This window comes from Vigna angularis, chromosome 4 (genome assembly GCF_016808095.1).
Source record: "Vigna angularis cultivar LongXiaoDou No.4 chromosome 4, ASM1680809v1, whole genome shotgun sequence".
Classification (NCBI taxonomy): Eukaryota; Viridiplantae; Streptophyta; class Magnoliopsida; order Fabales; family Fabaceae; genus Vigna; species Vigna angularis.
In genome coordinates this window covers 10,074,460-10,102,257 of record NC_068973.1, presented here as the reverse complement: position 1 = coordinate 10,102,257, position 27,798 = coordinate 10,074,460, and the positions used below count along the sequence as shown (strand labels likewise).

Sequence of the window (27,798 nt, the reverse complement as noted above, 5' to 3'; positions counted from 1 at the left end):
AATTAATGTAGATCTATGCCACAGGCTTCACATTTTACTTGTCGTAATCTTAGATCCTCAGATGTCAAACAAAAAAATAAACATCCTCTTCTTCCTATGTATTTGTGAACTCAAGTTTTAGTTTTTGTTTTGGTTCCAAGACTTTTGCCCTCTACTCTTGTGCTTCTTCTGGGAAGCTTCTTGGCTGCACCTGTCCTACGGATCCCTAAGAAAAGACCAGGTTTCTAAATTTAGATAGTGTCTAGAGATATCATTGGTATTGGATAAGTTTCTAGAAATGGAAAGTTCCAAGAACAACAGAGTGGAGAAAAGAGGGTACGAGCTAGTTGATGAGGCTGACGATTCACAGCACCATCTTACACATCCAAAGAAACCAAAACTACCCGGTTTAGCCAGGTATATTCAATTTTACTAATCTTTGATCGCTCATCATTAGTTGCATTCTTTTAATTAGGTTATTTTGCTTCAAACTCCTCTTTCCTGTTTGAATTAATTTCCATTTGGGTGCTATCCTTAAGACTTTTACTAGATCTTCGATAACATGACATCAGTTCGAAGATTAATGTTTTGTTCCTCTTAATTGTGAAACTAATTAATGTAAGATTTGTCACTGGGACTTTGAGAGGAATATCAAACTCTTTTATTGGAAGTGAAGATGATATTGGATATAGCATTTTAGTGTTTTCGACTAATTTGAGTGTTTCCAACCAATGAATTTCCCAATCTGTTTCTCAATGCTGGTTATCTTCGATTTGCCGTATGTTAGTTGGTAGTTACTTTTTGTGCCTTTAAATATAAATTAAGTGACACTCAAACCAATATATTACTCGAATCGTGTTTAGTGTGATTGTGGAAGCATTAAAGGTTGACAGTCTGCAGAGATTATGCTCATCTTTGGAACCTCTTCTCAGAAAAATTGTGAGTTACTTTTTGCTTTCTTTATATTGTATACAGCACAATTTTAACGTTTCTTTCTTTTTACCTGCAATGATGAAGCACTTTTCTGTATAATAGTGGAGCCAGTGATTGCTCGATCCTTGAGCACTTCTTCAATGAAGAAGTGACAATAAAGTAGTGGGTGATATATAATTTAGTTGCACTCTTTGATTTCGATTTCTATGTGTGAAAAAGAAAAGAAAAAGATATCATGATATGTAAAATATAAAATGTTTATTTACAACCCTATTAATGGTTTTGTTAGAGATTGATATTTCAATAGTATGTTACTTTCATTTAGAAGAAAGCTAGAGGTACCTGAATTAGTAAAGATCCTATTAATCAAGATATATAAATGTGTTATAAGGTTAATATGTTAATCCTTCAAACACCATGACCTTGTAGGTCAGTGAAGAAGTGGAGCGTGCTTTGGCAAAATTGGGCCATGATAAATTGGCTGAAAGGTGTGTTTCCCTGTGAAATTGGATTTTGGAAAGTCTTGATTTCCAGTTATAAATGTATGTTTAGCACGATACTGATAGCTGAGGACTGATATTCAATTGAATAATATCATACCTTATCAATGATTTTATCAATTACGTTTTGATTGTCAGATCTCAGCCACCAAGATTAGAAGGACCTGTGGCGAAGAATCTGCAGCTTCAGTTCAGAACAAGAATGCCGCCTCATTTGTTCACTGGGGGAAAGGTTGAGGGAGAGCAAGGATCTGCAATCCATGTTGTGTTAATGGATCCCAACACTGGCAGTGTGGTTCGTGTTGGACCAGAATCTGTTGCTAAATTGAATGTGGTGGTACTTGAAGGTGACTTCAATGAGGAAGTGGATGATGATTGGACAAAAGATCACTTTGAAGGCCATGAAGTAAAGGAGCGTGATGGGAAAAGGCCACTTCTAACTGGAGATTTGCAGGTTAGTCTGAAGGAAGGGGTAGGAACCTTAGGTGAGCTTACTTTTACTGACAATTCTAGCTGGATAAGAAGCAGAAAATTCCGGCTTGGTGTTAAGGTGGCTCCTGGTTATTGTGAGGAGATTCGTATTCGCGAGGGAAAGACCGAAGCCTTTGCTGTTAAAGATCACAGAGGAGAATGTAAGTTTTCTAATACTTCATATTTTTAGCTTATGACTATTCAAACTTTTATGTTTTTGCCAGATAACATGTTCATGGATGTTAACCTTCTGTATCCAACTAAATACATAATGAACATAGAACTTTTGTCTCTGTACAGTCTGTTTGTTTCCTTGCATAGTTTGTCAAGGCAACAATGTTTTCAGCAACTAAACAAATTGTTTTCTTCAACTTGCAGTATACAAGAAACATTATCCACCTGCTCTGAATGATGAAGTTTGGAGATTGGATCGTATAGCTAAGGATGGGGCACTTCACAAAAAGTTGATTCAAGCAAAAATAGTAACTGTAGAAGATTTCCTACGACTTCTTGTCCGCGAGCCACAGAAGTTAAGAAGTGTAAGAACTCAATATAACTATTGCAAAAGCATCCATATCATTGTTCTCTAATCCAAAAGTACTCATTCCTACAAACTTCACAATTTTCCATCTTTGATGCAGATACTTGGTAGCGGAATGTCCAATAGAATGTGGGAGAATACTGTGGAGCATGCCAAGACATGTGTCTTGGGTGGCAAGCTCTTTGTTTACTACACCGACGAAACTGATACTGCAGGCATTGTATTCGATCATATATACCAGCTGAGAGGCCTCATTGCAGATGGCCAATTCTTCTCTTTGGAATCACTTACTCCAAATCAGAAGGTTAATTTTACGATAACTGAAAACAGAATTTGTAGTATGTGATTGACATGTCTTCCAAACTACATTAGCTAATTTATTCAGAGTTTGATTTACAGATGTCTGTGGATTCCCTGGTGAAGAAAGCATATGACAATTGGGACCAAGTTGTAGAATATGATGGAAAAGTTTTAAATTCGCTAACTAATTCAAAAAAGGGATCAAGAGCTTTGGCCACTCAGATAATGAACAATAACAGTTTCCCAGAGCAACAGTATTCCTCAGCAAAGAACAAGGTGTCATATGTGTCCTCTGAACCAAATCAACAGTCGCAGATAACAAATAACTACTCAGCCAGTCCCGGTTTGACTGACTATCTATTCGGGAGATCTGACAGTCAGATGGTAGGCACATCTTTAACTGACTCTGAGATATCGTTGAATGGCAGCATGAACTACATAACAGATGAAAATCATGAAAATGCTGGCACTTATTTCGCTGGAGATTGGTCCCGGCCAAGAAGTGGACAAGGGTTGGAAGACATTGTGGCAGAAGAACTCCGTCTGAGGAGTTCAGAGATGTTGGAGAGTGATGATATGCAGAGGTTACTTAAGACAATCAATGCTGGAGTGAACATGTCAGGGAATGTTGGTCATTCTAATGAGGGTTGTTACGCCTATAGCCTTCAGTATGAGCCTCAGATGTATCATTCATTCGGTGAGGATCAGGGGAAGCCTTCGGGAAAAGCTGTAGTGGGGTGGCTTAAGCTCAAAGCTGCTTTAAGGTGGGGCATATTTATCAGAAAAAAAGCTGCAGAAAGGAGAGCACAGCTCACTGAGTTGAATTGAGTTATAAATATGCTTCAAACTGCAACATTTTCAACTCATTTTCCATCTGACAGACAATTTCTAGCTGATATTGCTTTTCGAATGTGACAAATTACAATGCATAGAACAATTTCAAAAAAAACACAAAGGTTAAATAGGTTGTACAGATGTGGCATTCAAGGTTTGAATAGCAGTGACAAATAATTGGAAAACGCAACCTCAGACTTGCTTCAGCTTGTGAGATTATAGACATCAGGCAGCACTGTCATGTAACAGGCTCTCTTATTGTGGCATTTTATTTTTCTATTTTTGTTGTGTAATTTAGTTATGAATTCATTTTCATTTCTTACTTTTTCATTATCTGATCAAGAGTCTGTATCTAATGGTTCTTGTTTTTTCATTATTTTCTGATAATGTACCATGACTTGTTTGTGAGCACTTACCACATGTAATAAAATGAATTCTTCTGAAGAATATTAGACAATTTATGTTCAAAAGATGAAAATGTCATCAATCTCTTAGAAATGAGAATGATTTTTTTTTCGAAAGATTCACATTCAATTAATTTGTTTTAGTAAAAAAAAGTTGAATTGGTAGTTCGACTTATATATTCTTCAAATTTCAAATTTAAGTAACTGTTGTGATCAGAGCAACGAATAGAAAACTTGAAAGTATAAATTAATATTTATATTGATAATTATCATTGGTTTATGTCTGAAGAGTAATATTGATCACGTAGAGGATGTTAGTACTAAAATGTATATATTTTTAAATATATTATAATATATTATTTTCTAATATTTGTTGTAGTATTTTACTGTTTATTGGAACTTTATATCAATCTAAATTTGATTTTCTTTTAACATAATGCTACTTTGTATTAATTTTTTTATGTGAATATTTTGAAAATTAATACTGCATAATTACTTATATAGAGCAAAATCTGTATCTGATTTTAGTTAATGACAACAATATTAGACTTCCATTATTAAAATGAACATCTACTTTTCAATTTTCAAATAATTATATTTATGCATATTTATAGTATTTTTTAGGATAATTCATTGCGTTCAATTTTAAAATATCGTTATATAAATGACCAAAGTTTTATATTTTATTGTGGTTTCAGTATCATTTAACTGGTTGTTGGTGGTTAAATTACTTCACAAATCATTGCACTCATGTAGCAAACGAAGAAATGAAAAAAAAAATAATGACAAATTCCTTTACAAATTGGAAAAATATAATAATTTCTTAATTTATGTAAAATAAACAACAAATCACGTGAATATGATATTCAAGTTTTTTATTCACTTTTCATATGTCCTGATTCATGTGATTTTGTAGTTTACAATTTTTCTACTCAACCTTGTATAGTAAAATAGTGCAAAAATTAAGAGAAAAATATCATTATTTTTCAAAAATAAGAGAACATGTAAACAAAAAATACTGCGTAGACCCACAGTTAATAACAAAAAACTAACACATTCAGATGTGAGATAAATTTGCATCATAATTGTAAATATATATTTTATAAACAAATGAGTTAATAATTAAAGATACATACCGTGTAGTAATTATAATAATTATTTAACATTTCAACTATAAAATTCAAAATTGCCAGAGAATTTGAAGCTTTAAATTTTTAAATAATTGTATTTATAATATTCATTTATGAAAATCGATTTTTATGATGTCAAATTCAAATATATTTATGTTAATAGTGATGATCTTTATATTAAGTACCGTATATAACATTTGAAATAATGATTGTTAAAATTAAAAATATAAAGCAAATTTTAAATTTTAAAATATAAACTTAAAAAATTGACTTAAAAATTTATGACAGTAAAAGAACTAGATAAAATTACATAAAGATTCAACATTTAACATAATTTAAAATTATCTAAAATTGGTTCTAAATACAAATTATATTATGTCTATCATAAAAATTATAGAAATTTTGTAATATTTTTTTGTAGGTGAGTGATAAGATTTGTATTTCCTTACTTTATAAAGTTAATCTTGTAAGTTTTAAATTCATTTTCGTTGAAATTGAAAGTGTTATTATCTATTTAGAGTTTTTAATGTCGGTATGAGATTAAGATACTTTAAGTAATTAATATACTTGTGAAATCTATAAGAGTGATCTTTATACAGTTTGTAAATCAGGAATAATTAATATACTTAGTTATAACTCTTTAATTATTAGTGGAAATCCTAATATAACTTTAAAATCCGAAAAAAATCCTACAACAAAATATAAATTAACTTTAAAAAAATCCGAAAACTAATCACTGAATTATTTTACATCAAAAATAATTTTTTAATCTTTAAAAAAAGTGGTACACTATTAAGAATCTTGTTAAAGGAAAAGAAGTTTGCCAAAATAAATGCACAAATGATCAAAATATTTGAATATAGTTAAACATTAGTGCAAATTGTAATCTTACATATACCCTTTTATATATATATATATATATATATATATATATATATATATATATATATATATATATATATATATATATATATTATTTTTCAGGCATCACGTTTTATCATCTCAACCTAATAAAACAGTATGATGATGTAACACCCCAAAATATAAAACATCTCACACCCAATTTATTTCATTAATAAAGAAAACATCATACAATATTACAATCCTCCATTTAGGAGTAACATAGTTCACACTGGAAATACATTATATTTTCACACATAAATAAAACACTCTTAATTTTATTTTATTTTTTCTCTTAAAATATTCTTCAATTTTCTGCTGCTTCCTTCTTCACTTGAATTGGTTCAGACGTCGTTCCCTCATCTGCTCCTGTATAAAAAAAACATTATATGATCATCGCAAAAAGATTTTCCCGGCACAAACAAACAAGTAAGGGTGAGCTACCATGCAAAGTTCAAAGAAAAGCATGACACTATTATTATACGTAATACATTCACCATAAATTCTAGTAAGATGCAATTATCATACTAGACTCTATTATCCGGATATAATGTTGATGGAAGTCTCGGGTGATCATGCACTTGTGGTGATTTCAACAACAAAAATTTTGGCCAAATATAATATATCATATCACCCACAAGGTTAATCCATTAATGTCTATAAACATAGACTAGGACCTCCTACTACTCTCTCTCACCACATAACACATCCTTCTCTAATTGAGACTGGAAGATTATTAGAGTTTTAGGATCACCACCAACAACAGGACCCTCAACATCAACATATACACTAATACCATGCCAATTTAAAGTCTCTCCATGAGACTCATACTATATTTCAAATGAATAATTTCCTATCAAACATCACAATAAACATTCATAATAGAATTCATACAAGATAATTATAAACAATTAACAATAATAAAATATTATTATAAATGGTCATATAAGAATACAATATTTGACAATCATAAAAATAATCTTAATATAAAAATTCATGGGGAAACAAGAAGTTGAATCTGGCAGAGCCGGTTAGACAACTTCTAATCCATCCAAAAATACAATATAATTAAATAACAAGAACAATAACATGTCTGGGGAAATAAGAAGTTGAAGCTGGCAGAGCCGGTTAGACAACTTCTAATCCTTCCAAAAATACAATAAAATAAATAAGTAAAGCAATAAATAGTTTGGGGAAACAAGAAGTTGAATCTGGCAGAGCCGGTTAGACAACTTCTAATCCTTCCAAAAATGCAATAAAATAAATAAGTAAAGAAATAAAAAGTTTGGGGAAACAAGAAATTGAATCTGGCAGAGCCGGTTAGACAATTTCTAATCCTTCCAAAATACAATAAAAATAAATAAGGAAAACAATAAAATGTTTGGGGAAACAAGAAATTGAATTTGGCAGAGCTGGTTAGACAATTTCTAATCCTTCCAAAATACAAAAATAAACAACTAATAACATACAAATGGCATAACATAATCAACATCACATTTTACAACTATCACACTTGGATATCAACACAAAAGCATATTCTCATTTAAAATTCAAGATCATACAGAAACAAAATACTCCATATTCAAGATTTAAGATCAGACAAAAGAAAAATATAGCATATTCAAGACTCAAGATAATACAAAAGGAATTACTCAAAGTTAGCTCCCCTTACCTCTATTCCAGACTTAGTTTCCTCTTCTCAAATCGGTCTCCGGAAACTTCCAGAATTTCCCCTCTTCAACTAGAATTTCCTCAAACTCTCTTCTCTCACAATTTCTCTAGAATTTTGGTGCAAATCTTCAGCCTCCCCCCCTTGGCTATTTATAGCCAAAAAATTTTTACTATTCATTTTTACTATTCATTTTTACTATTCATTTTTACTATTCACTTTTACTATTCATTTTTACTATTCAAAAATTATTTTTTATTCACCATTCTTATCTCTGAATGATTAATTCTACGTGGAGTGTTCTCTTCCACAATTTATTTTAATATATTTTTTTTAACTATTCACTATTCACTATTTACTATTTACTATTTACTATTCATTTTTTTTAACTCTTAAAATAAATTCTCAAATTTTTAAACTCCTTCCTTTGAAATTATTATTATTGTTACCTATCATAAATTTTAATTTTTTTTTTCTTACCATACTTTTATTAACTTTATAAAAATAAAAAAAAAACAACTATTTATTAAATTTAAATATTTTACATGGGTCTTACATTCTCCCCAACAACAAAAATTTTCGACCTCGAAAATTCGACACTTCACAAAAAAAGATAGGGATAAGAATGTTTTACATCATCTTCTAATTCCCAGGTAGAGTCACCTGTTTTTCTATCCCAAACTACTCTCACTAAGTTGATAGTTTTCCCTCTAAGCTCTTTGGTTTTAGTGTCTTCTATACAAACAGGTTGCACTTCTACGGATAGATCCTCTCTGATTTGAATATCTTCCACTTCTAAAATGTGAGAAGGATCATGAACATATTTTCTTAGTTGAGAAACGTGAAATACTGAATGGAGTTTGGCTAACTGAGGAGGTAACGCCATCTCGTAAGCGACTGGCCCAATTCTTCTCAAAATTTGATATGGACCAATGAACTTAGGAGAAAGTTTCTTCGAACGAAGAGCCCTTCCTACTCCTGTAGTTGAAGTCACCCGCAAAAAGACATGATCTCCGACTGCAAACTCCAATGGTCTCCTTCTTTGATCCGCATAGGACTTTTGTCTACTCTGCGAAGCCGTCATTCTTTCTCGTATCAACTTTACTTTGTCTGTGGTCTGTTGTAGTAATTCAGGTCCTATCAGAGCCTTCTCACCGTCCTGGTACCAGCATAAAGGAGTTCGACATCGTCTTCCATACAGAGCCTCGTAAGGTGCCATTCCAATACTGGCATGAAAGCTATTGTTGTAAGTGAACTCCACCAAAGACAATACCTCATCCCAGACTCCCAAAGTGATCCAAAACACATGTCCTCAGCAAGTCCTCAAGTGATTGGATCGTTCTTTCAGATTGCCTATCGGTTTGGGGATGATACGCTGAACTCATTTGCAATCTACTGCCCATCTCACTCTGAAGTGTCTGCCAAAAGCGTGATGTGAACCGCGGATCTCTATCTGATATGATGCTAGAAGGAACACCGTGTAGTCTCACGATCTCCTTGATATACAGTTGTGCCAACTTTGCCATTGACATTCTCAAATTAATCGCCAAGAAATGAGCACTCTTGGTCAATCTATCTACAATCACCCAAATAGCATCATGTCCTTTGACTGTGCGTGGTAAATGGGTAACAAAGTCCATAGCTATGCTATCCCATTTCCACTCAGGTATCTCAAGTTGCTGCAATAGACCTCCAGGTCTCTGATGCTCTACCTTAGCCTTCTGACAGGTTAAACAAGAAGCAACAAATTGCGCTACATCCCTCTTCATACCAGACCACCAAAAAGACTCCTTGAGGTCTTGATACATTTTAGTCATGCCAGGATGCATGCTAAAACGACTCTTATGACCTTCCTCAAGGATTAATCTTATCAACTCTGAATTGCTAGGAACACAGACTCTGCCTCTGAACCTCAGAATGCCATCAGCTCCCAAGGTAAAATCTTTACCTGCTCAGTCCCAATCAAACTTGCTGACTTTTGAAGCTCAACATCTTTCAACTGCTCTACTTTGACACGCCTCAACAAGTCATTGGACACCACCAAATTACTGCATCTGATACTATCAGCTTCAAATTCCACCTGCAATCTCAAGTCTCTGAAGCTTTCTACCAACTCTAACTCTTTGACCATTAAGGCTGAAATATGCACTGACTTCCTGCTCAATGCATCAGCCACCACATTAGCTTTCCCTGGGTGATACAGGAGATCAAAATCAAAATCTTTAAGAAACTCCATCCATCTCCTTTGTCTCATATTAAGCTCCTTCTGATCAAAGAGATACTTTAGGCTCTTATGATCGCTGAATACTTGGAATTGAGCTCCAAAGAGATAGTGCCGCCAAATCTTCAAGGAAAATACCACTGCTGCCAATTCCAAATCATGAGTAGGATAGTTCTTCTCATGAATCTTTAATTGTCTTGAAGCGTATGCCACCACTTTTCTTTCTTGCATGAGTACACAACCTAATCCCTGATGAGAAGCATCACAATAAACTTCAAACTTTTTACTTGGTTCAGGGATTACCAAAATCGGTGCACTGGTCAGTTTCTGCTTCAGCTCCAAAAAACTCTTCTCACACTTATCCGTCCAGACAAAAGGTTGATCTTTGCGAGTTAGTTGTGTTAAAGGCACTACTATTCTAGAGAAATTCTCTATAAACCTTCTATAGTAGCCGACTAATCCCACAAAACTCCTTATTTCTGTTATGGTTTTCGGTTTTTCCCACTGCAGCACTGCTTCAACTTTTGTTGGATCCACCGCTATACCTTGAGCTGATATAACATGTCCTAAGAATTTGACTTCTTGCATCCAAAACTCGCATTTTGACATTTTTGCATACAATTTCTTCTCCCTCAAGATCCCAAGGACAGTCCTTAAGTGTTCAACATGTTCTTCTTGAGTCTTAGAATAGATAAGTATGTCATCTATAAAGACTATGACAAACTTATCAAGGAATGGTCGGAAGATTCTGTTCATGAAATCCATGAACAGGGCTGGAGCATTAGTTACACCGAACGACATAACTACATACTCGTAGTGTCCGTATCTGGATCTAAAAGCGGTCTTCTGTACATCTTCTGGCTTCACCAAAATTTGATGATATCCAGACCTGAGATCTATCTTTGGAAACACCTGAGCTCCATGCAACTGGTCCAGCAGATCATCAATCCTAGGTAGAGGATATTTGTTCTTGATGGTTAGCTTGTTCAACTGCCTGTAGTCGATACACAATCTAGAGCTTCCATCCTTCTTCTTTACCAACAGTACTGGTGCTCCCCAAGGTGACACACTTGGTCGAATAAATTGCTTCTCCAACAATTCTTCAATTTGCTTCTTCAATTCAATTAACTCCGCCAGAGCCATTCGATATGGGGCTACTGATACTGGTCCAGCTCCGGGTATTAAATCAATGGAGAATTCTATTTCTCGTTGAGGAGGCAATCCTGGTACTTCTTCTGGGAACACATCATTAAACTCATTAACTATAGGAACATCGAGATTTTGTTCATTTTTCTCGACTTCCACATGAGTCAAGATAACGAAACACGAAGATCCTTCTTTGATTTCCTTTAATACTTGTTGTACTGACAACAACTCCGCTTCTTCGGGATTAGGGAAAATCAACTCCTTTTTGCTACAATCAATAAGGATACGATTGGCAGATAACCAATCCATTCCTAAGATTACATCTAAACCTTGTAAGGGTAAAGATATAAGATGTACTTTGAACCTACGTCCTTCTATAACTATAGGACATTGAGGACACATCCTCGATGTTTTTATCAGTTTAGAGGCTGGTGCAGATACCATGAGATCATATTGTAACTCTCTCACGGGTAGGTTCAACTCTTGAATAAGAGTTTCAGACAAAAAGGAGTGTGTCGCTCCAGAATCAAATAGTACATTCAACTCTCTACCAGCTATCATACAACATCCAATGATGAGATTACCTGATTTTGCAGCTTCTGCTCCAGTTAAAGCATAGACCCTTCCAGTTGCTTGAGGCCTGTTGTCAGTCCTTCTCTGTTGAATCGGTTGTTGAGGTTGAGCTGTTCCGCTTTTAGAGGGACAGTTTCTAGCAAAATGTCCTTCTGCTCCGCAAAGGAAACATTTGTTGTGTGAAAGAAGTTGCGGACAAACGCTCTTCCGATGAGGTCCTCCGCAAACGAAACATCGAATTATTCTCTGCTGGTGTTGTTGTTGATGAGAATTCCTATGAGGCTGTGGTTTGTCATAAGGTCGATTCCTTACATGTTGTCCAACTCGTGACCCAGATGGTCCTCCCACCCTTTGTAACTTTTGTTGAACTTCCATCTCCCTCCTTAACCTTTCTGCAACTTTGGCATGTTCAACTAAAGCAGAAAACTCTTTAATAGCTACAGGGTTCAAGGCTAGTTGTATGTCTGCTCTCAATCCATTTTTAAATTTTCTACACCTCCACTCTTCATTTGATGGTTGGGTGTAAAAACGTCCCAACTGTTTGAACTTGTCTGCATACTCAGCCACCGATTTGTCACCTTGCACGAGTTTCAAGAATTCCACCTCTTTTGCATGTCTTACACTGTCCGGAAAGTACTCAGCGTAAAACTTATTTTTAAAAACTTCCCAGCTAATAATCTCACCACCTTCCTGTAATACTAGCTTCATGTTGTCCCACCAGTGTATTGCTTCCCCGAAAAGCTGATACTCGGAATATGCCAACCTAGTTTCTGATGAGCAATTTTTCGCATCAAAAATCTTTTCTATATTTCTTATCCATAGATCAGCCTCATCCGGACTTGTTCTCCCATTAAAAGTAGGTGGACGGTGTTGTAGAAAGTTTTCTAAGGTCCATTCCTGAATCCTTTGAGCTCCTACAGACGTGCCATTCACAGATAGTTGCCTTAAGGCTTCCACATGTTCTCTTTGACTGGCTTCAGAACTTAGCCTAGCCACTTCTAATTGTTGTAGAGCAGTTTCGTGCTGTTGCACTAAAGCAGCGCCCTGTTGTTGAAGAGCAGAGGCGATAGTCTCCAAAGCTCTTGCCAAGCTAGGCACATTAGAGGATTCACCGTTGGGTTGTCTACGAGCCATTTCTCTCTGTTCACACAGAGAATTATTGTTATTATGATTTATAATATGAGTTTGTAGGATAAATCCACAACTCTTAGGTCGTCTTAAGGACGAACCGCTCTGATACCACTAAATGTAACACCCCCAAAATATAAAACATCTCACACCCAATTTATTTCATTAATAAAGAAAACATCATACAATATCACAATCCTCCATTTAGGAGTAACATAGTTCACACTGCAAATACATTATATTTTCACACATAAATAAAACACTCTTAATTTTATTTTATTTTTTCTCTTAAAATATTCTTCAATTTTCTGCTGCTTCCTTCTTCACTTGAATTGGTTCAGACTTCGTTCCCTCATCTGCTCCCGTATAACAAAAACATTATACGATCATCGCAAAAAGATTTTCCCGGCACAAACAAACAAGTAAGGGTGAGCTACCATGCAAAGTTCAAAGAAAAGCATGACACTATTATTATACGTAATACATTCACCATAAATTCTAGTAAGATGCAATTATCATACTAGACTCTATTATCTGGATATAATGTTGATGGAAGTCTCGGGTGGTCATGCACTTGTGGTGATTTCAACAACAAAAATTTTGGCCAAATATAATATATCATATCACCCACAAGGTTAATCCATTAATGTCTATAAACATAGACTAGGACCTCCTACTACTCTCACCACATAACACATCCTTCTCTAATTGAGACTGGAAGATTATTAGAGTTTTAGGATCACCACCAACAACAGGACCCTCAACATCAACATATACACTAATATCATGCCAATTTAGAGTCTCTCCATGAGACTCATACTATATTTCAAATGAATAATTTCCTATCAAAAATTATTTTTTATTCACCATTCTTATCTCTGAATGATTAATTCTACGTGGAGTGTTCTCTTCCACAATTTATTTTAATTTTTTTTTTAACTATTCACTATTTACTATTTACTATTTACTATTTATTATTCATTTTTTTTTAACTCTTAAAATAAATTTTCAAATTTTTAAACTCCTTCCTTTGAAATTATTATTATTGTTACCTATCATAAATTTTAATTTTTTTTTCTTACCATACTTTTATTAACTTTATAAAAATAAAAAAAACAACTATTTATTAAATTTAAATATTTTACATGGGTCTTACAGATGAACTTTATGACAGCGACACAGGTAAGAAAATCAAAGATTAAAAAAAATAGAACATAATTAAGTCAAAATAAAATATAAAGGTAAAAACAAATAAAATATATAAATATAACTAAATTATTAATTAAATCTTTCTAAGATAACAATTATACAAAAAAAAAACTACAATTTTAAAAATAATTTATACTGATGTTAACTTTGTTTTGGAATTGATTAATAGAATTGACCATATAAACTGTTGGATCTTTGATAACTGTCGTATATGATGTTTATAAAAACAATATTAAGGTTAATATGTAATTAATGATTAAGAAATTATTAAGAATTTCACATTTATGAAAAAGATAAAGTAATAGACTCTTTCAAGTTTAGTTGTATAGTAACATTTTTTGAATAATCAGCACACGTAACAAATATTAAAAATCAAACAGGTGTTCAATCACTTCAATAATCAATTATGTATTTATTATTATTTTTTAATTCGATGAAGTAACTATTATTTTACAGTATCAATTTACAAAATTATTATGTTATTTTACAATTTTACAAAATTATTAAATAATATGTAACTATAATTATGACAGGAAAAAATAATAATAATGTCTTCCAATTAATAAAAAAGTTAAATTGTAAATATTCAATTAAAAATAAAATTTTCTTAATATTCAATAGACTATAAATTTACTATAAACTCAATTGACCATATCTAAATTTATCAAACACTTAAAACTAAACCTTTAAAAAATTTATACAAATACCGTAATTATTTTTCACATAGTACTGAAATTAAGATATGATAATACCATATAATCGATTATTTACCCTACTTTTATTTAAAAAATGTATTTCAAAATGAACATGATAAAAACAATTATGAGATACAGGAGGAAACATCCATTAATAATTGATTGAGAATATCTAAGAAAACACAATTTAGATGAATTCCACTTTCACTAAAGACCCACAGAGTGTAAAATAGCAAATCTTTGAGAAAAACTAGAAAAACGTTTTTATCGAGAATATCATCTTACCTACTTCAACCATAAAAGGTGAAGTCTGTGAAAAGAAACCACCAAACTATTTAAGTCATATCAATTTTTTCTTGAATTAAATATCATACCATGTCATTTTCACTAAATTAGTTCACTAAAGCAACACCATTATTATTTCAGTGCTAAACATTTGCGAAAACAATCTTGAAATGTATGGCATCTTTTTTCTAATAGATTAAGAATTCAGGATATTATGAGAATTTAACCATTTGTTAGCACTCCCTAAATATATGAATTAAAGAGTTCAAAAGACATTCAACACAAAAGTAATATTCAATGACAAATTCATTGAACAATAAAACTCTAGTATTATTATATGTCTTAACCTGGAGTTCCTTGTTTTATATTTGTTTGGCTTTTAAGGCAAAGGATAAAAATGCAACAAACAAGGAAAGAAGTAATTGAACAATAATACTCTAGTATTAAATGTCTTAGTATGATGTTTCTTGTTTTCATATTTGCTTGACATTAAGAAGGGAAGAGATCCAAAATAGAAGAAACAAATAAGTAGAAGTCATTGCATCCCCAATATAGGAGAGAATGAATTTGATTCCAATAAGCAAGTTGAACATACATATGGGTTCCTTTTCTATTCTTCTAACATAATCTCATATACTATGAAGTGTCTATGACAACATTTACAAGAGGATCCTATAGTTCATAAAAACCTCATCCAAAAGTCCATGAACTTAACTTTAGAATTAGTTATGTACTTGGCTAAATATTAAGTGGGATTTACTGGTAGGAAATCTCTTTCCCCTTGGCTTTCTACAAATCTTTCCCCAACTAATGTACCCCATTTTCTCAATGGCAATTTCAGTGTCAACATTTAGTTCCTTCAAGTTCAAAAGCAAGTCTGTGATGTTAGAGGATGAACCACAAGCCCTTCTCTTACCCCGCGCTACTACATTTCTGCCGGCACTTCTAAGGCAACCTGATGCTGGGGGAGTTTTTCTGGCAGCTTCCACGAGACCTCCTATGGTTTGAAGATCTTCGGTCACCTCATACCGAGACAAAGAAGCAATGCTTGGGAGAATGTCACTTTGGAAGTCATTCCCCTGCCTCCTCCTGTTTGTTCGGCACTTTCTTGGTTGACTTGGTGAAGTAGATAGACCTTCTTGCTCATTTTGGCCACTGCTCTTGTATAGGTCCTTGGTATCAGACAAATTTAAGGACATGAACTCAAAGTAATCAAAGTCAGCAGGCAGAAAGTCCTCAAGATCCTTAATGGCACAATTGAAATCCTCCTTAACCTCATGCTCTGGATGATCGACTACTGTAGACACAATTCCAGCAAACCAGTGGAGATAACTAGTTATAGAAGGTTCAGATGATGGGCACTTTGTCATTTGGATACCATCATAGGTCAAAGCTTCTGATATGGAAACCAAAGCCTCGGCTGCAATTCTGGTTTGCTCTTCTCGTGCTTCTGGAACCTCCTGCTCCTGCCCTGCCAATCGCAACATCTCAGCCTGGTTTTCATCAGATTCTCCTCTGGGTGGAGAACATTCCTTGTTTTCTGGACTTGCAGGTGCTTGTAAATCATTATCAATTGGCATATTTTCATCTTCATTTGTGCATGAATTTAGGTCAAGCATACCTGATGAATGTTTGCGCTTCTTTTCACTCTTCATGTATTCACTGACAGATGCTTGTTCGCCCATGTCAGGATAACCATCAGAATGCAAATTTACATTGGATATCTTATTAATTTCTTCAGTCCTATGATCTGTGGACAGGCTCTGGACGACTTTGGGTGTCTGAGGTTTTCCATTAAGGTCGAATGCACACATGTGACTTTTTTGAACCTTATTCAACTCCAAATCAGAATGTACACACCCAGATTTCGAAGGATTCAGAAAGGAAGAATCAATGGGGGTTGAGGCTTCACATTCATCAGTGGGGTTTCCCTTGGGTACAGCAGGCTTTTCTTTAAGCCAAGGCAACCTTGAATCCTGAAATTTATCATATTCAAATGTTATCCGAATGCTTTGAAATTCTGCAGCTTTGGTTTCAGAAGAACCAACAGGCATAACATTCAGGTTTATGTTCTTGTTAGTCTCCACATATTCTGAATCCTTAACATACTTCCAAAGCTCATGGCCAGCTGATGATGGACCACGATCACAGCAGTTTGGATCATCAGCACTAATTGATGGTAGACCCAACAGATTGGACCTGTTACAAAATTTGCTGTGAAGACAGTTTTGACAATCTAAATTAGAGCCAGATCCAATACTTTTCCATAACACTGATGGTGAAATCCTAGAACTTTTCAGGTCAGACTCAGAAAGAAGCTGATGAGAAGAACATGGGCATGAAGCATAGCTAGGTCCAATCCAGACACCACTTGTGGGATTATGCCTTCCAGCAAAGCTATCCCTATCCGTTCTCAGTCCCGGGACAGTTTGATTGGTAGAATGAAAATATGAAGAGTTGTTAACTTGTTTCAGCTTCTTACTTATGGATTCAATTGAAACAGATTGGTTTTCTGTATCATTAAATATAGCAAGCGAACCCAAGTCACTACCGTTTTGCCCTGTAAAATTAGCAATTCACTATATCAGAAAAAAAGGTATACAAACAAAGATATGTATTACAATAACTACAAGGCAATCTCAGAGACAAGTTCTCACCAGAACCAGTACCCAAGGGCAGCCGTCCATGTTTTGTCCCCTTGTTTGGTAGTGGGGGATCTAAACAAGATTGGAGATCCTGTTTTCTTTCCAAATTCTGGATGACATCATTGGTAAAACTATGAGAACCTGGTTTAATTCTCCTCGGCATATCATGAAAGGTATAGTTTTTGTGATGGATTGACGCACCAAAATCAGCATACTTCACACCAGTCTCTTCTTCAAGCTTAAATGGCAAATTTAAGTCGGAAAAACCATTAAAATTGGTTCTAAATGGTTTCTCAACAGTGTTGTTATAAACAGCCTTAGAAATTCCATTTAAAGTATAAGTTGACAGTGCGAGCTCTTTGATAGCCCTTTCATTTTCACAAGATTCACCTTCACTATCAATGTATTCATCAGCTGGAAGTTGAAGATCCAATATTTTCTTACCAACTTTTCTGTAAGCTGATACTGATAGTGTAGTATCTTTCGAAGATTCTATGATTGCAGCTGGGGCAGGAGCAGCAACAAGAGTAGGATGTAATTGCTTGCTCATTTCTTGCATAGAAGCCAATGGTAACTGGATGCCTTCAGCATTTAAAATAGATGATTGACTAGTGAACCAATGCAAGTTTTGAGAGTAATACAAAGAGGAACTTGACGATGATGTCTCCAACCTTATAGTATGTTTATGTAACTCAATCCTTTTAATTTCATCCATTAATTCTTTTTGTTTCTGGTAAATACGGTGAAGCTCATGAATCTGAACAGCAAGGCACAGGCCAGAGTCATTAAAAAATAAAGTTAGGATCTTTATGAATATCCAAGAATAATCAAGAACAATTTTACCCCAAACAACAAACCTCCACAATTTATCTTTATTTTGGATGAAATAAATTTTTAGAATGAAATGAATGAATGAATTAGACAAAATTTTTAGAATCATTTGTTTTTCTAAATAAGATTCTTATTTTGCTCCCCACTTTTATTATCAATAAATAAACAAATATGATTAAACTTCTTTTCATAGAACATAATACTGACCCAAATATGTTACAATGGAACCTCTTACTGCCATTTCAAAAAGCCTCAGACTCTATAGTTACACAACTTCAGGACTTCAGGTACCAGCAGATGATAAATGTTTAATCTTGTGTTTGACGAAGACTGAAATAGGAAGCCTTATGAAAATTGTTAATTTGTGTAGATAATGGGTAATACTTTCTCACATGACCATGTTTGCCATCCAACACTAATTATACTTTTAATAAAACATAAAAGAAAGTATTTTTGGCAGCTATATGCAGAAAAGATAAACACGATGAAACCATGAAGCTAACATACTTGGTCCCTGAATATGGCCTCATGCTTGAGTATTGTCTGTTTCAGAAGTTCCTTGTTGTAACCTAAAAGATGACAAGTTGATGACAATGGCGAGGATTCAAGTCCATAGCAGTCATCCTCACGTTCACCAGTATAATTAGATGAGGTCCATGTGCTGCCTTCTGCACTGAAGACAAAATCCCTCGGGGACTGATATCCTGGGATATAACCATTGTTTTGCCTGTTTGCACCCATGCCCAATAGTGCCATAGATGACAATGTAGAGATTTCAATGAAATAAGATATTATAAAGTATCCTCATTTTTAAGGGAATGAAAACCTGCAATCAAAACAAAAATAAATTGATTCTTAGTTAAATAATAATTAAGAGAAATATTTGATAAGTAATAAAAAAAAAATACAGTTTAGACACCTGCTTTACTCCGGCTTACATAGGTTCTTATTTACTGATAATACAAGATTGTTCGCTAAGGAGAAAAGGATTGCTCCAAGTAATATATATGTAATGTGCACCCAAAAAATAGAATAATTAGATTCAATTGGACTGTTTTGTAAACTGCTCACATGACCCACAGGGGAATTCCATTCTACAGCTAAATTATCTGACAAAACATTGTGAAGACAGAATAATTCTAGATCGTGACATTTCCATATGATGTCATAGTAATGAAGACCTGCAAAGAAATGTGAGCCCATCTGCACAACAAGAAAATAAAAATTGCCACAAGCCAACTTTAATCTTCGTGTCCAACACTATTTTTCATTTTGACATCAAATGTTAAGCACTCGTGAGGAATATACATTGTACATATTTAATCTAATATAGTATTATTTTACATAAATCTATAGACAACAGATTACTCAACGTCACCAAAAAAATCAATCTCGTCCAGCAGTATATATTCTCAGAGAATAATTTGGCACCAAACAATCCTCTCCATCACCTAAAAATGAAAATATATAGGTTACATGACAAACGGGTGAAGAATAGACAAGAGTCTATAACCGGCTTCACAAAAGAGAAATGGGAACACATGTAATGCTATGCAAGAGGGCCAGAAATTAAATTTCTTTCCTCCATGTCCCTCAAAAAGAAAACGTTTGATGTTTTAAGAAAGAATTTGGTTACGGTTAAAAGGATTTTCTAAATGGACAACAGAAAGGAATACAAAACTACCTTGCTTGCAGAAGCATTTAAAATTGAAGTTGATAAGCACAAGCCCCGGAAACAAATAACCAATTTTGTCACAATTGGCTTTCTCAAAAAGGGATTGGCACTTTTAAGTTATGATAGACATCAAATGTTTTTACGTCATAAATCCATAAGAGAGTGCAAATATTTCCTAACCAGAATTAAGAAACCCTGAAATCAACACTCACAAGTATCACTGAACAGGGAAAGAAGAGCACTGTGCATACACTAATAATGATATCAAAAGTTCATATAATGATAAGCACAGCATAAACTGCAGGACAAGCACAGAAGCACCAACAGCGATCAAAAGAATTTTCTGAATGAGATAGAGTTAGGCCAAATGTTATGGTATCAAGTCAATCAGACATTTCTGAGACAAATCTCACAGGCAAATCATATTTTGCAATCAGAATCAGATGCTCCAGACAAGGGTATCAAATCCATCCATCAGATAACCAGCCAACGACACAAAAACAAACCAAAATATGATAAACAAGTATTTATTCTCAAAAACAAGTCCATCAAAACATTTCATGTACGGAAAAGTAACAGGAAGAATACTCAAGAGTAACCCATTCACAAAAAAACACAAAAACTTGCAAGGAAGGGTATACAACTTAACCCAATTACATAATCACCGAAACACATAGCTCAGTGTGAAAAGAACAAAAAAATACAGTCAAATTCAACACTTGAAGGAAGAAGCCACTGAAAAGTAGTACAGAGAAGAAAATTTTAGAGCAAAAAAATGGGAAAATAAACAAGAAAATGTTGAAGAAACACGACATCATTGAAGAGAAAAAAAAATGAACTCGCTCACTCACCGGAAGAGTCATTGTTTGAGGGTAGTGGATAGGTTGGAAAAAAAAGATGAAGGAGAAGAAAGGCATTAATGTTAAAGCGAAAAGAGAGAGACCCAGAAGAGGTTGGGAATCAAAAAGTGATCTTTTGCTTTCTGAGATGCCTTAGAAAAGCAGAAAAGAATGGGGATTTGGATCCGCAGTGCTGGGCCATTCTCTCAATGAAGATTTTGCTTTCTCTCAGAGAGAGAGAGACAGAGACAGAAAGAGAGAGGAAAAACCCAAAATGAAACCCACAAAATAAACGAAATTTACATCAAATTGGAAATTAAAGTTGTCAATAACTTGTCTCTCTCTTCTCCGTCTCTTTCTCATTAATGTTTTTTGCTTATTACAAGTTGCTTTTCTTTAATACTCCCTCCATTTTATATTTATTTGAGTTTTAAGTTTTTATATTAAGAAAACCAATTACTCCAACACAATAATAGCATCTTTTATGGTCAATTTTATCATAGGTCTATTCTATTTCTTGATTTTTATCAATATGTCACTGACTATTATAAGAGAATAATATTTATTTGGGAACAAGATTAAAATATAAATTTTGATACTTTATGAAAAACTGAAATATCAATGAAAAGATAAATATTAAAACAACCATTATAAAAAGTTGAAGAGTAGATAGCAAAGAATGTATTGTCTCTATGCAAACGACTCACGAAAAAACATTTATCAGATATGATTGAAAAACTATGTTTGTAAAACTACCTTGATGTTTCCAATTCGATATTTTAATTGGGTTTGGATTGTTACATTCTGTTTGGAGTCAGCAGTGGGTCCCTTATCTTAATTTTGAAGTAAGAAGCATGCAAACTATGTGAGCTTTAACCCCTATTAGAAGCGCTCCTACCCTTTCTACCATTATTACTGTTTCTCCCTCACGCAATCAAAATCAAATAACCTTTTTTTTACAAAAAATATTAAAAAACTTTTTTTTTCATTTTTTTAAAGTTGATTTCAATAATATTTAGTGTTTTTAATGTGTGATTACTGTTGTTGTTAATATAAATGTATTAAGTGAAAAAGTTATTATTAAAGTGAGTTTATAATTTTTATATGAGAATAACATATTGTGTTTGTGATTTTGATTTGGTTGTGTGTGGAATATCTTTCAAAGGGATTGTGTTGAGATTCTTAGTCACAAAACAACTAATTATAAGAATAAATATAATTATGCTAGTTGAATTTTGTATGTGTACGGTAATTTTCTTATAAATATTTATATTTATTGTTCTAGATTTTGGACTTTATGATATTTTCATTGTTGGTTATGAATTATGATTGTAATGATCTCTTAAATAAATTATGTGGAAATGTAGTGGGAGATTACCTAAGAAATTTCATTTTGGATATAGTTAATTAATTTTAAAGAACATATTTTGAGTTATGTTCTAGATTTGATAATACTGTGTTTAGGTTTTTGCATTTGTCTTTTATTTAAATTATTCTCGCTTAATTTGTTTGATATATTACTAAAAACAATTCTTAAATAGTAACTAATTTTATAGATAAAAAATAATTAAACATTATAGTGATTAACTCAGAATAATTTATAAATTTATAATTATTGGTATCTAAAATAATTTTTACTATTAATAAAAAATTATAATTGATTTGTTAATTAAATTTTAAATTGGTTATTAACATTATCAAAGTTTTATCATTAAAAAATTATTATCTAAATTGATTACTAATTAACTAAATACCAATAATTTTAAGTTAATAAATTTATATTTAAATTAATCACTATATTGACAAATTAAATTAGTTGATATTTAAGAATTTTTTACAATAAATATATATATATATATATATATATATATATATATATATATATATATATATATATATATATATATATATATATATAATGGGATGTTACAAGGTTTGCTAAGAGTATGAGTCTCGTCGTCATCAAAAGCATATTCTATTTGCACAAAATCATAATCTAGAGCATCATTAAAATGTTTTTTTGACAGTTGAAGAGAAGATGAAGATCATTTATACATATACATCGGTCATTTCTTCTTCTTGGTTTATAGGAGTCATCACAAGACATTGGGTTATCATAGGTTACATCATTTGCATAGGTTGTATTAGGGTCTGCATTAGATATGAAACACAAAGCAAACATCATACCAACTCAAATAAGTTCATATGATGTGAATGTAGACGTAGTGGCATCAAAAGAAGCATTATGCAATAAAGGGAAACGACAGCGAAAATATCAAATTTTCAATCCCATCAACCTACAACAACTTTAAGTTTTCAACTAGTGGGTTGCGATAAACATCTATGTTATTTTTAGGCTGCTTTGGACCAAATATTAGCATTGATAACATCATATACTTTTTTTCATGCATAACCCAGGGGATAAGTTGTAAATTATCAGTATAATGGGCCAACAATTGTGATTGGTACTTAAATTACCAAATGAGTTCATTCTATCAGTAGCTAAATCAAACCTAAGATTTCTACATTCTTCACCAAATTGGGGAAATTGTTAATTAATATTTTTCCATTGCTTTGAATCAGCTGGATGACGAAACATTTCGTCAGTTGTTCTCTCATTTGCATGTCATCTAAGATTTTTAGCGTCTTTTGGATTCGCGAACAAACGCTTAAGTCTACGCACGAGGAGAAGGTACCAAACTACTTTCAAAGCAGACCCATTTTTTTCTGTGTGACCATTATCTTCAGTATTGTTTTTTGACTTCTATCGTGATAACCCACATTTTGGACACTTTGTCAAAACTTCATACTCTTTCCTATATAATATGCAATCATTCGAACATGCATGTATCCATTTATACTTCATACTTCTTCCGGTCGATCTACTATGGTGGAATCGAATACATTTTTAGTTTGAGAGACAGTTGGAAAGTCTATTAATTCACCGTGTCAGATCTATGTTGTATAACTTCGTACGAAACCATTACAAATAAGATATTCCTTAATATTGGTTGCGTTCAACTTCCTCACATTCAAACCGTTGACACAAGGACATCTAAACTTGACTTCATTGTCTCTTGTATTCTCATTATGTTACGTAAACTATATAAATTCTTCTACCCCTCTCTCGTACTTAGCGCTGATGCATGATAAATTAATCTAATGTCGATCCGTATGCATATTTACTGAAATTGTTTACACAATTTCAATCATCTTGAATGATCACTTTTGTATTCAATGTGTGACCCTATCCCATTCAAGAAGATTCACTTTTTATAATTTATTAAACATATAAATTTTAAAAAATATATCTAAAATTTCACGAAATTTTTTCAGCATTTCGCATTGCTCTTCAGGTTACACGAAATGAAAGTGATTGCAAACCACAATCAAATATGCACCCGAAGATCAATACAAAACACAACTGCAAATTTTCATGAAATTTAATACATGTATATTAAAATTTATATATATTAATAAATTATGAAAAAACTATTACTCTTCTTAAACTGTCCAACTGGACAATTCAAGATTCAATACTTGTAAATTATTATTACTATCTCTTTTCTATTCATTTGTAAAAAGTACATGTGTTAAAAAAATTGAAGATAGTAAATAATTTTAGTATTGAATCTCAAACGGGAAACTAAAGCTAATTCAAAACAAGAATATATTCAAACAAACAAATAATTAGAGATGCAACATACAATATATTCAAGTAAACAATATATTCAAGCAACAATATATTCAAGCAAACAAATAATAACATAATTTATTTTCAAAAGTAAATTTGATAGAATGAATATTAAGATTCTAAGGATATTTTGTTCCTAATTACTACACAGATACTTGGATATTTATATTCTAATAATTCCATATTTACAATAAATAGATTCAGAAGGAAGTTAGCTTCACTTGGGATACTGTTTCTTAGTTGTTCTCTTGTATATTTAAAATAACACCAACTTCTACTGAATAAGCTTATAGGTTCTTTACCTTAAGTGTTTAAATTGTTTTCACTTACGTTAATATTGTGAATAATTATCTAAAATAAGGGAATCAAAGGTTCCTTTCAGTTACGTCCTCTTGATATGCTAAAGAATTAATCAAAATCTCTCTTTTCATTTTCTTTTTCCTTTATATTCTAATTTAATTTACATTAAATTACACAAAATTTCAGTTTTTAACCCCTATAGTAGTCCATCTTAATTATATGAAAAACATTACCCTGGTTTTTTAATCTATATCTAATTTAGTTAGATTCTAATGTCAAAAATAATGTCGAATCAATATATAATTATCTAACTTTTTTTATACAGATCAAATAATACATATAATGTTTAACCAATATCAATCAAATAATACATCAAATACAACATATCATTCACAGACAAATCAAAATGTAAAGGGTTTTAACAACTTATCGTGGCAACGACGGACGACTGCAACGGCAAAGCGACGACGGAGCAGCGGGGACGACGACAGAGGCGACGCTTGGAGAGAATACCCCTGTAGTTCGCGCGAGAAATGGAGCCACCCAACTTGGACAACACTTCGCCGGAGACAATGGAGGCAACAGTGGTGGACGAACTGTGGCGGCACGACGGTGGACGTAGCAAGAAGACAACAATGGCCAACTCGCGAGAGAAATAGAAATGGAGACTGCGAAGTGGAGAGTTATTTGCACAAAAGAAATAGAGGACGCATTAGGAGCACTTCGCGTTTGGTGGTGGAGGTTCGCCCAATTGTAACAATTGTAGGGGGAGGTCGAGCTAGGGGAAGAAGAAGAAGGGGGAGGTAGCAAGGGGAAGAAGAAGAATTGTTAACTCTTTTTATGTTTTTGTAATTTGAACCAGCAAAAGAGCTACTACCTCGATTCCATAAATAACCGAGGCAGTAAGCACTTTACTAACTCGGTTCTACTGCCAACGGATGCCTAAAGAGCTAAACAAAATTCAAAATAAACCTATATGCCTCGGTTGGAGGATAAATCGAAGCATAAATAACCAATGACATCAGTTCGGAGAAAATCGAGGCAGTAGAGGTCGATAAAATGGATTGGAACGTTCAATTTCAGAAAATGTCAGCAGCTGATAGGACCTACTACCTCGGTTCTACAAGTAACCGAAGCAGTATGTCCCATTCAAACTTTTGTCAGTTGAAAGGTCTGACCTGCTGGTGGAATACGCAGAGTTTTCTGCCTCGGTTGGCCTAGAAACCGAGGCAGTATCCCCTTTAGGCCACGGTTCAGAGCAAAATCGAAGCAGTAGGGCTTTTACGAAAAAGTTGTCAGTCCGAGTTACAGAGGATAGGTGAAATTACAAAGGGTTTTATGGTTTGTTATATAACTGAGGCAATATATGTCATAGGTTTCGGTTCCTAGTGAACTGAGATATATAAGTTTGTGTTAATTACAAAAATGTCACCGTATTTTAATATGTTTCGGTTTTTTCAAAATCGAAATGTATTGAGCATGTTAAAAGATTGTTTTTTTACTAGTGATGGTTGAGGTGGAAAAAGTATATCAAGAATGCATTGGTCAAAAATGAGGTAAAGGTGATAAAAGAGGTGTAGGTATTTTACGTGATAAAGGTTTAAATGGATGGTTTGATAGGCCTCCGAGACAAGTATTGTTAAAGACCATTTCCCTGGATCTAAAATTAACAAACTCAAAGAGAAAGGAGGTTTTGGGATGAAGTTAAGAACCTCGAAGAACAATGTTTGATTTCTTTTTCTCATAAATATATATGGTGAACTCATCAGTTCATGCAAGTTGGAAAGCTATTGATGACATTTTTTTTTCACATATTCATAACTTTTTTTTAATGAAAGCAATTTTTTTTTTCAATTTTACTTCATTTTGTTTTAGTAATAATAAATTGAGTTTAATGTACATATTTATTTTAATTTTTTATTTTTAATTGATATGACCTTTTATTATTATTTTGACCATACCCTTTTTCTGTAAATATTATTTTTTTATTGATTCTAGTTAGATTGAATTTAACATTTCCAGGACTTTAAAATAGACATACGATTTTGTTGGTGTGAAATTTTTTACTATTTTGTATGATTTTTAGAAGACAAATTTGTTGAATTTTTTTAAAAACCTCATGCGGATTTAATTTCCTTTTTTTATATTTTAGACTTTTCCAAATTGAACTTATGAAACTAATTAAAACACACGTTTAGATTTTATTTGAAAGCTTATATATGGTCTAAATGTGTTATCATCTGCTTGTTAGACTTAAAAATTGTTTATTCATCTCCTATTCTTTCTTTCTGCTCAAATATGTTTTGACTTTTCTCTTATTTGTATTTTATATTTGTCATCAATGAAGATTAAGCAATTATTAAACGTCAATTTAAGGAATGAAGATCTAAGTCGAATTGAGTTAATTTTGTACCTTATAATTACAATTTACATTTTTTACGTTGAAAATCAAATTAAGAAAGAATTGAATGTTGTTTTGATAATTAAATATCAATTAGATTAAATAATATTTTGATTTGATTTATGTAATTAGTTTAACTGATTAAATAAATCAGTTGATGGTTTAATCTTGAATTTAAATATTTAAACAATTATAATAAGAAGGATTATTTAGTTTTTGAATATGTGGATTGACGTCTACTCATATTTTATTTTTCAATTTGTAATTTTACTATATTTTTTCAATTTGTGTTCTAAGTTTTTAAATTCTTAAATCGAAAATTCAGTTCATACAAAAAAAAAAAGAATTATTAAGAATTGATTGTAAACAATCAATATTTATTCTCTTATCATGGATGAAGATTATTTCTATATTACAAATTTTAAAGAAAAATCATTAAATATGGCATATTCTCTAGCACATTAATTTTGTTTGTAAGATTGATTGCCTCGAGCA

General features: G+C 32.7%; 2 protein-coding genes across 10 annotated transcripts; one reads left to right on the top strand and one right to left on the bottom strand.

The window, feature by feature from the left end:
• LOC108332094 (calmodulin-binding protein 60 E) lies at positions 1–4,017 on the top strand. 2 transcript variants are annotated; one of them, XM_017567207.2, is made up of 7 exons: positions 1–396; positions 843–918; positions 1,342–1,400; positions 1,551–2,044; positions 2,262–2,422; positions 2,525–2,728; positions 2,824–4,017. In XM_017567207.2, the coding sequence occupies exons 1-7, from the start codon at positions 278–280 to the stop codon at positions 3,550–3,552; spliced, it is 1,842 nt and encodes a 613-aa protein (XP_017422696.1). In that variant the 5' UTR covers positions 1–277; the 3' UTR covers positions 3,553–4,017. The 2 variants fall into 2 exon arrangements, with proteins under 2 accessions (XP_017422696.1, XP_052732989.1); XM_052877029.1 differs by lacking the exon at positions 843–918 and having other exon boundaries at positions 260–396.
• An 11,426-nt stretch (positions 4,018–15,443) lies between these two features.
• On the bottom strand, positions 15,444–21,208 carry LOC108331644 (uncharacterized). Of its 8 annotated transcripts, none has more exons than XM_052877026.1 (5): positions 20,921–21,208; positions 20,079–20,264; positions 18,902–19,220; positions 17,576–18,320; positions 15,444–17,478 (listed from the first exon to the last, which is right to left on the bottom strand). In XM_052877026.1, the coding sequence occupies exons 3-5, from the start codon at positions 19,148–19,150 to the stop codon at positions 15,641–15,643; spliced, it is 2,832 nt and encodes a 943-aa protein (XP_052732986.1). In that variant the 5' UTR covers positions 19,151–19,220; positions 20,079–20,264; positions 20,921–21,208; the 3' UTR covers positions 15,444–15,640. The 8 variants fall into 8 exon arrangements, with proteins under 8 accessions (XP_052732986.1, XP_017421966.1, XP_052732988.1 ...); XM_017566477.2 differs by lacking the exon at positions 20,079–20,264 and adding an exon at positions 19,314–19,845; XM_052877028.1 differs by lacking the exon at positions 20,079–20,264 and adding an exon at positions 19,773–19,845.
• Between the last annotated feature and the right edge of the window lie 6,590 nt (positions 21,209–27,798).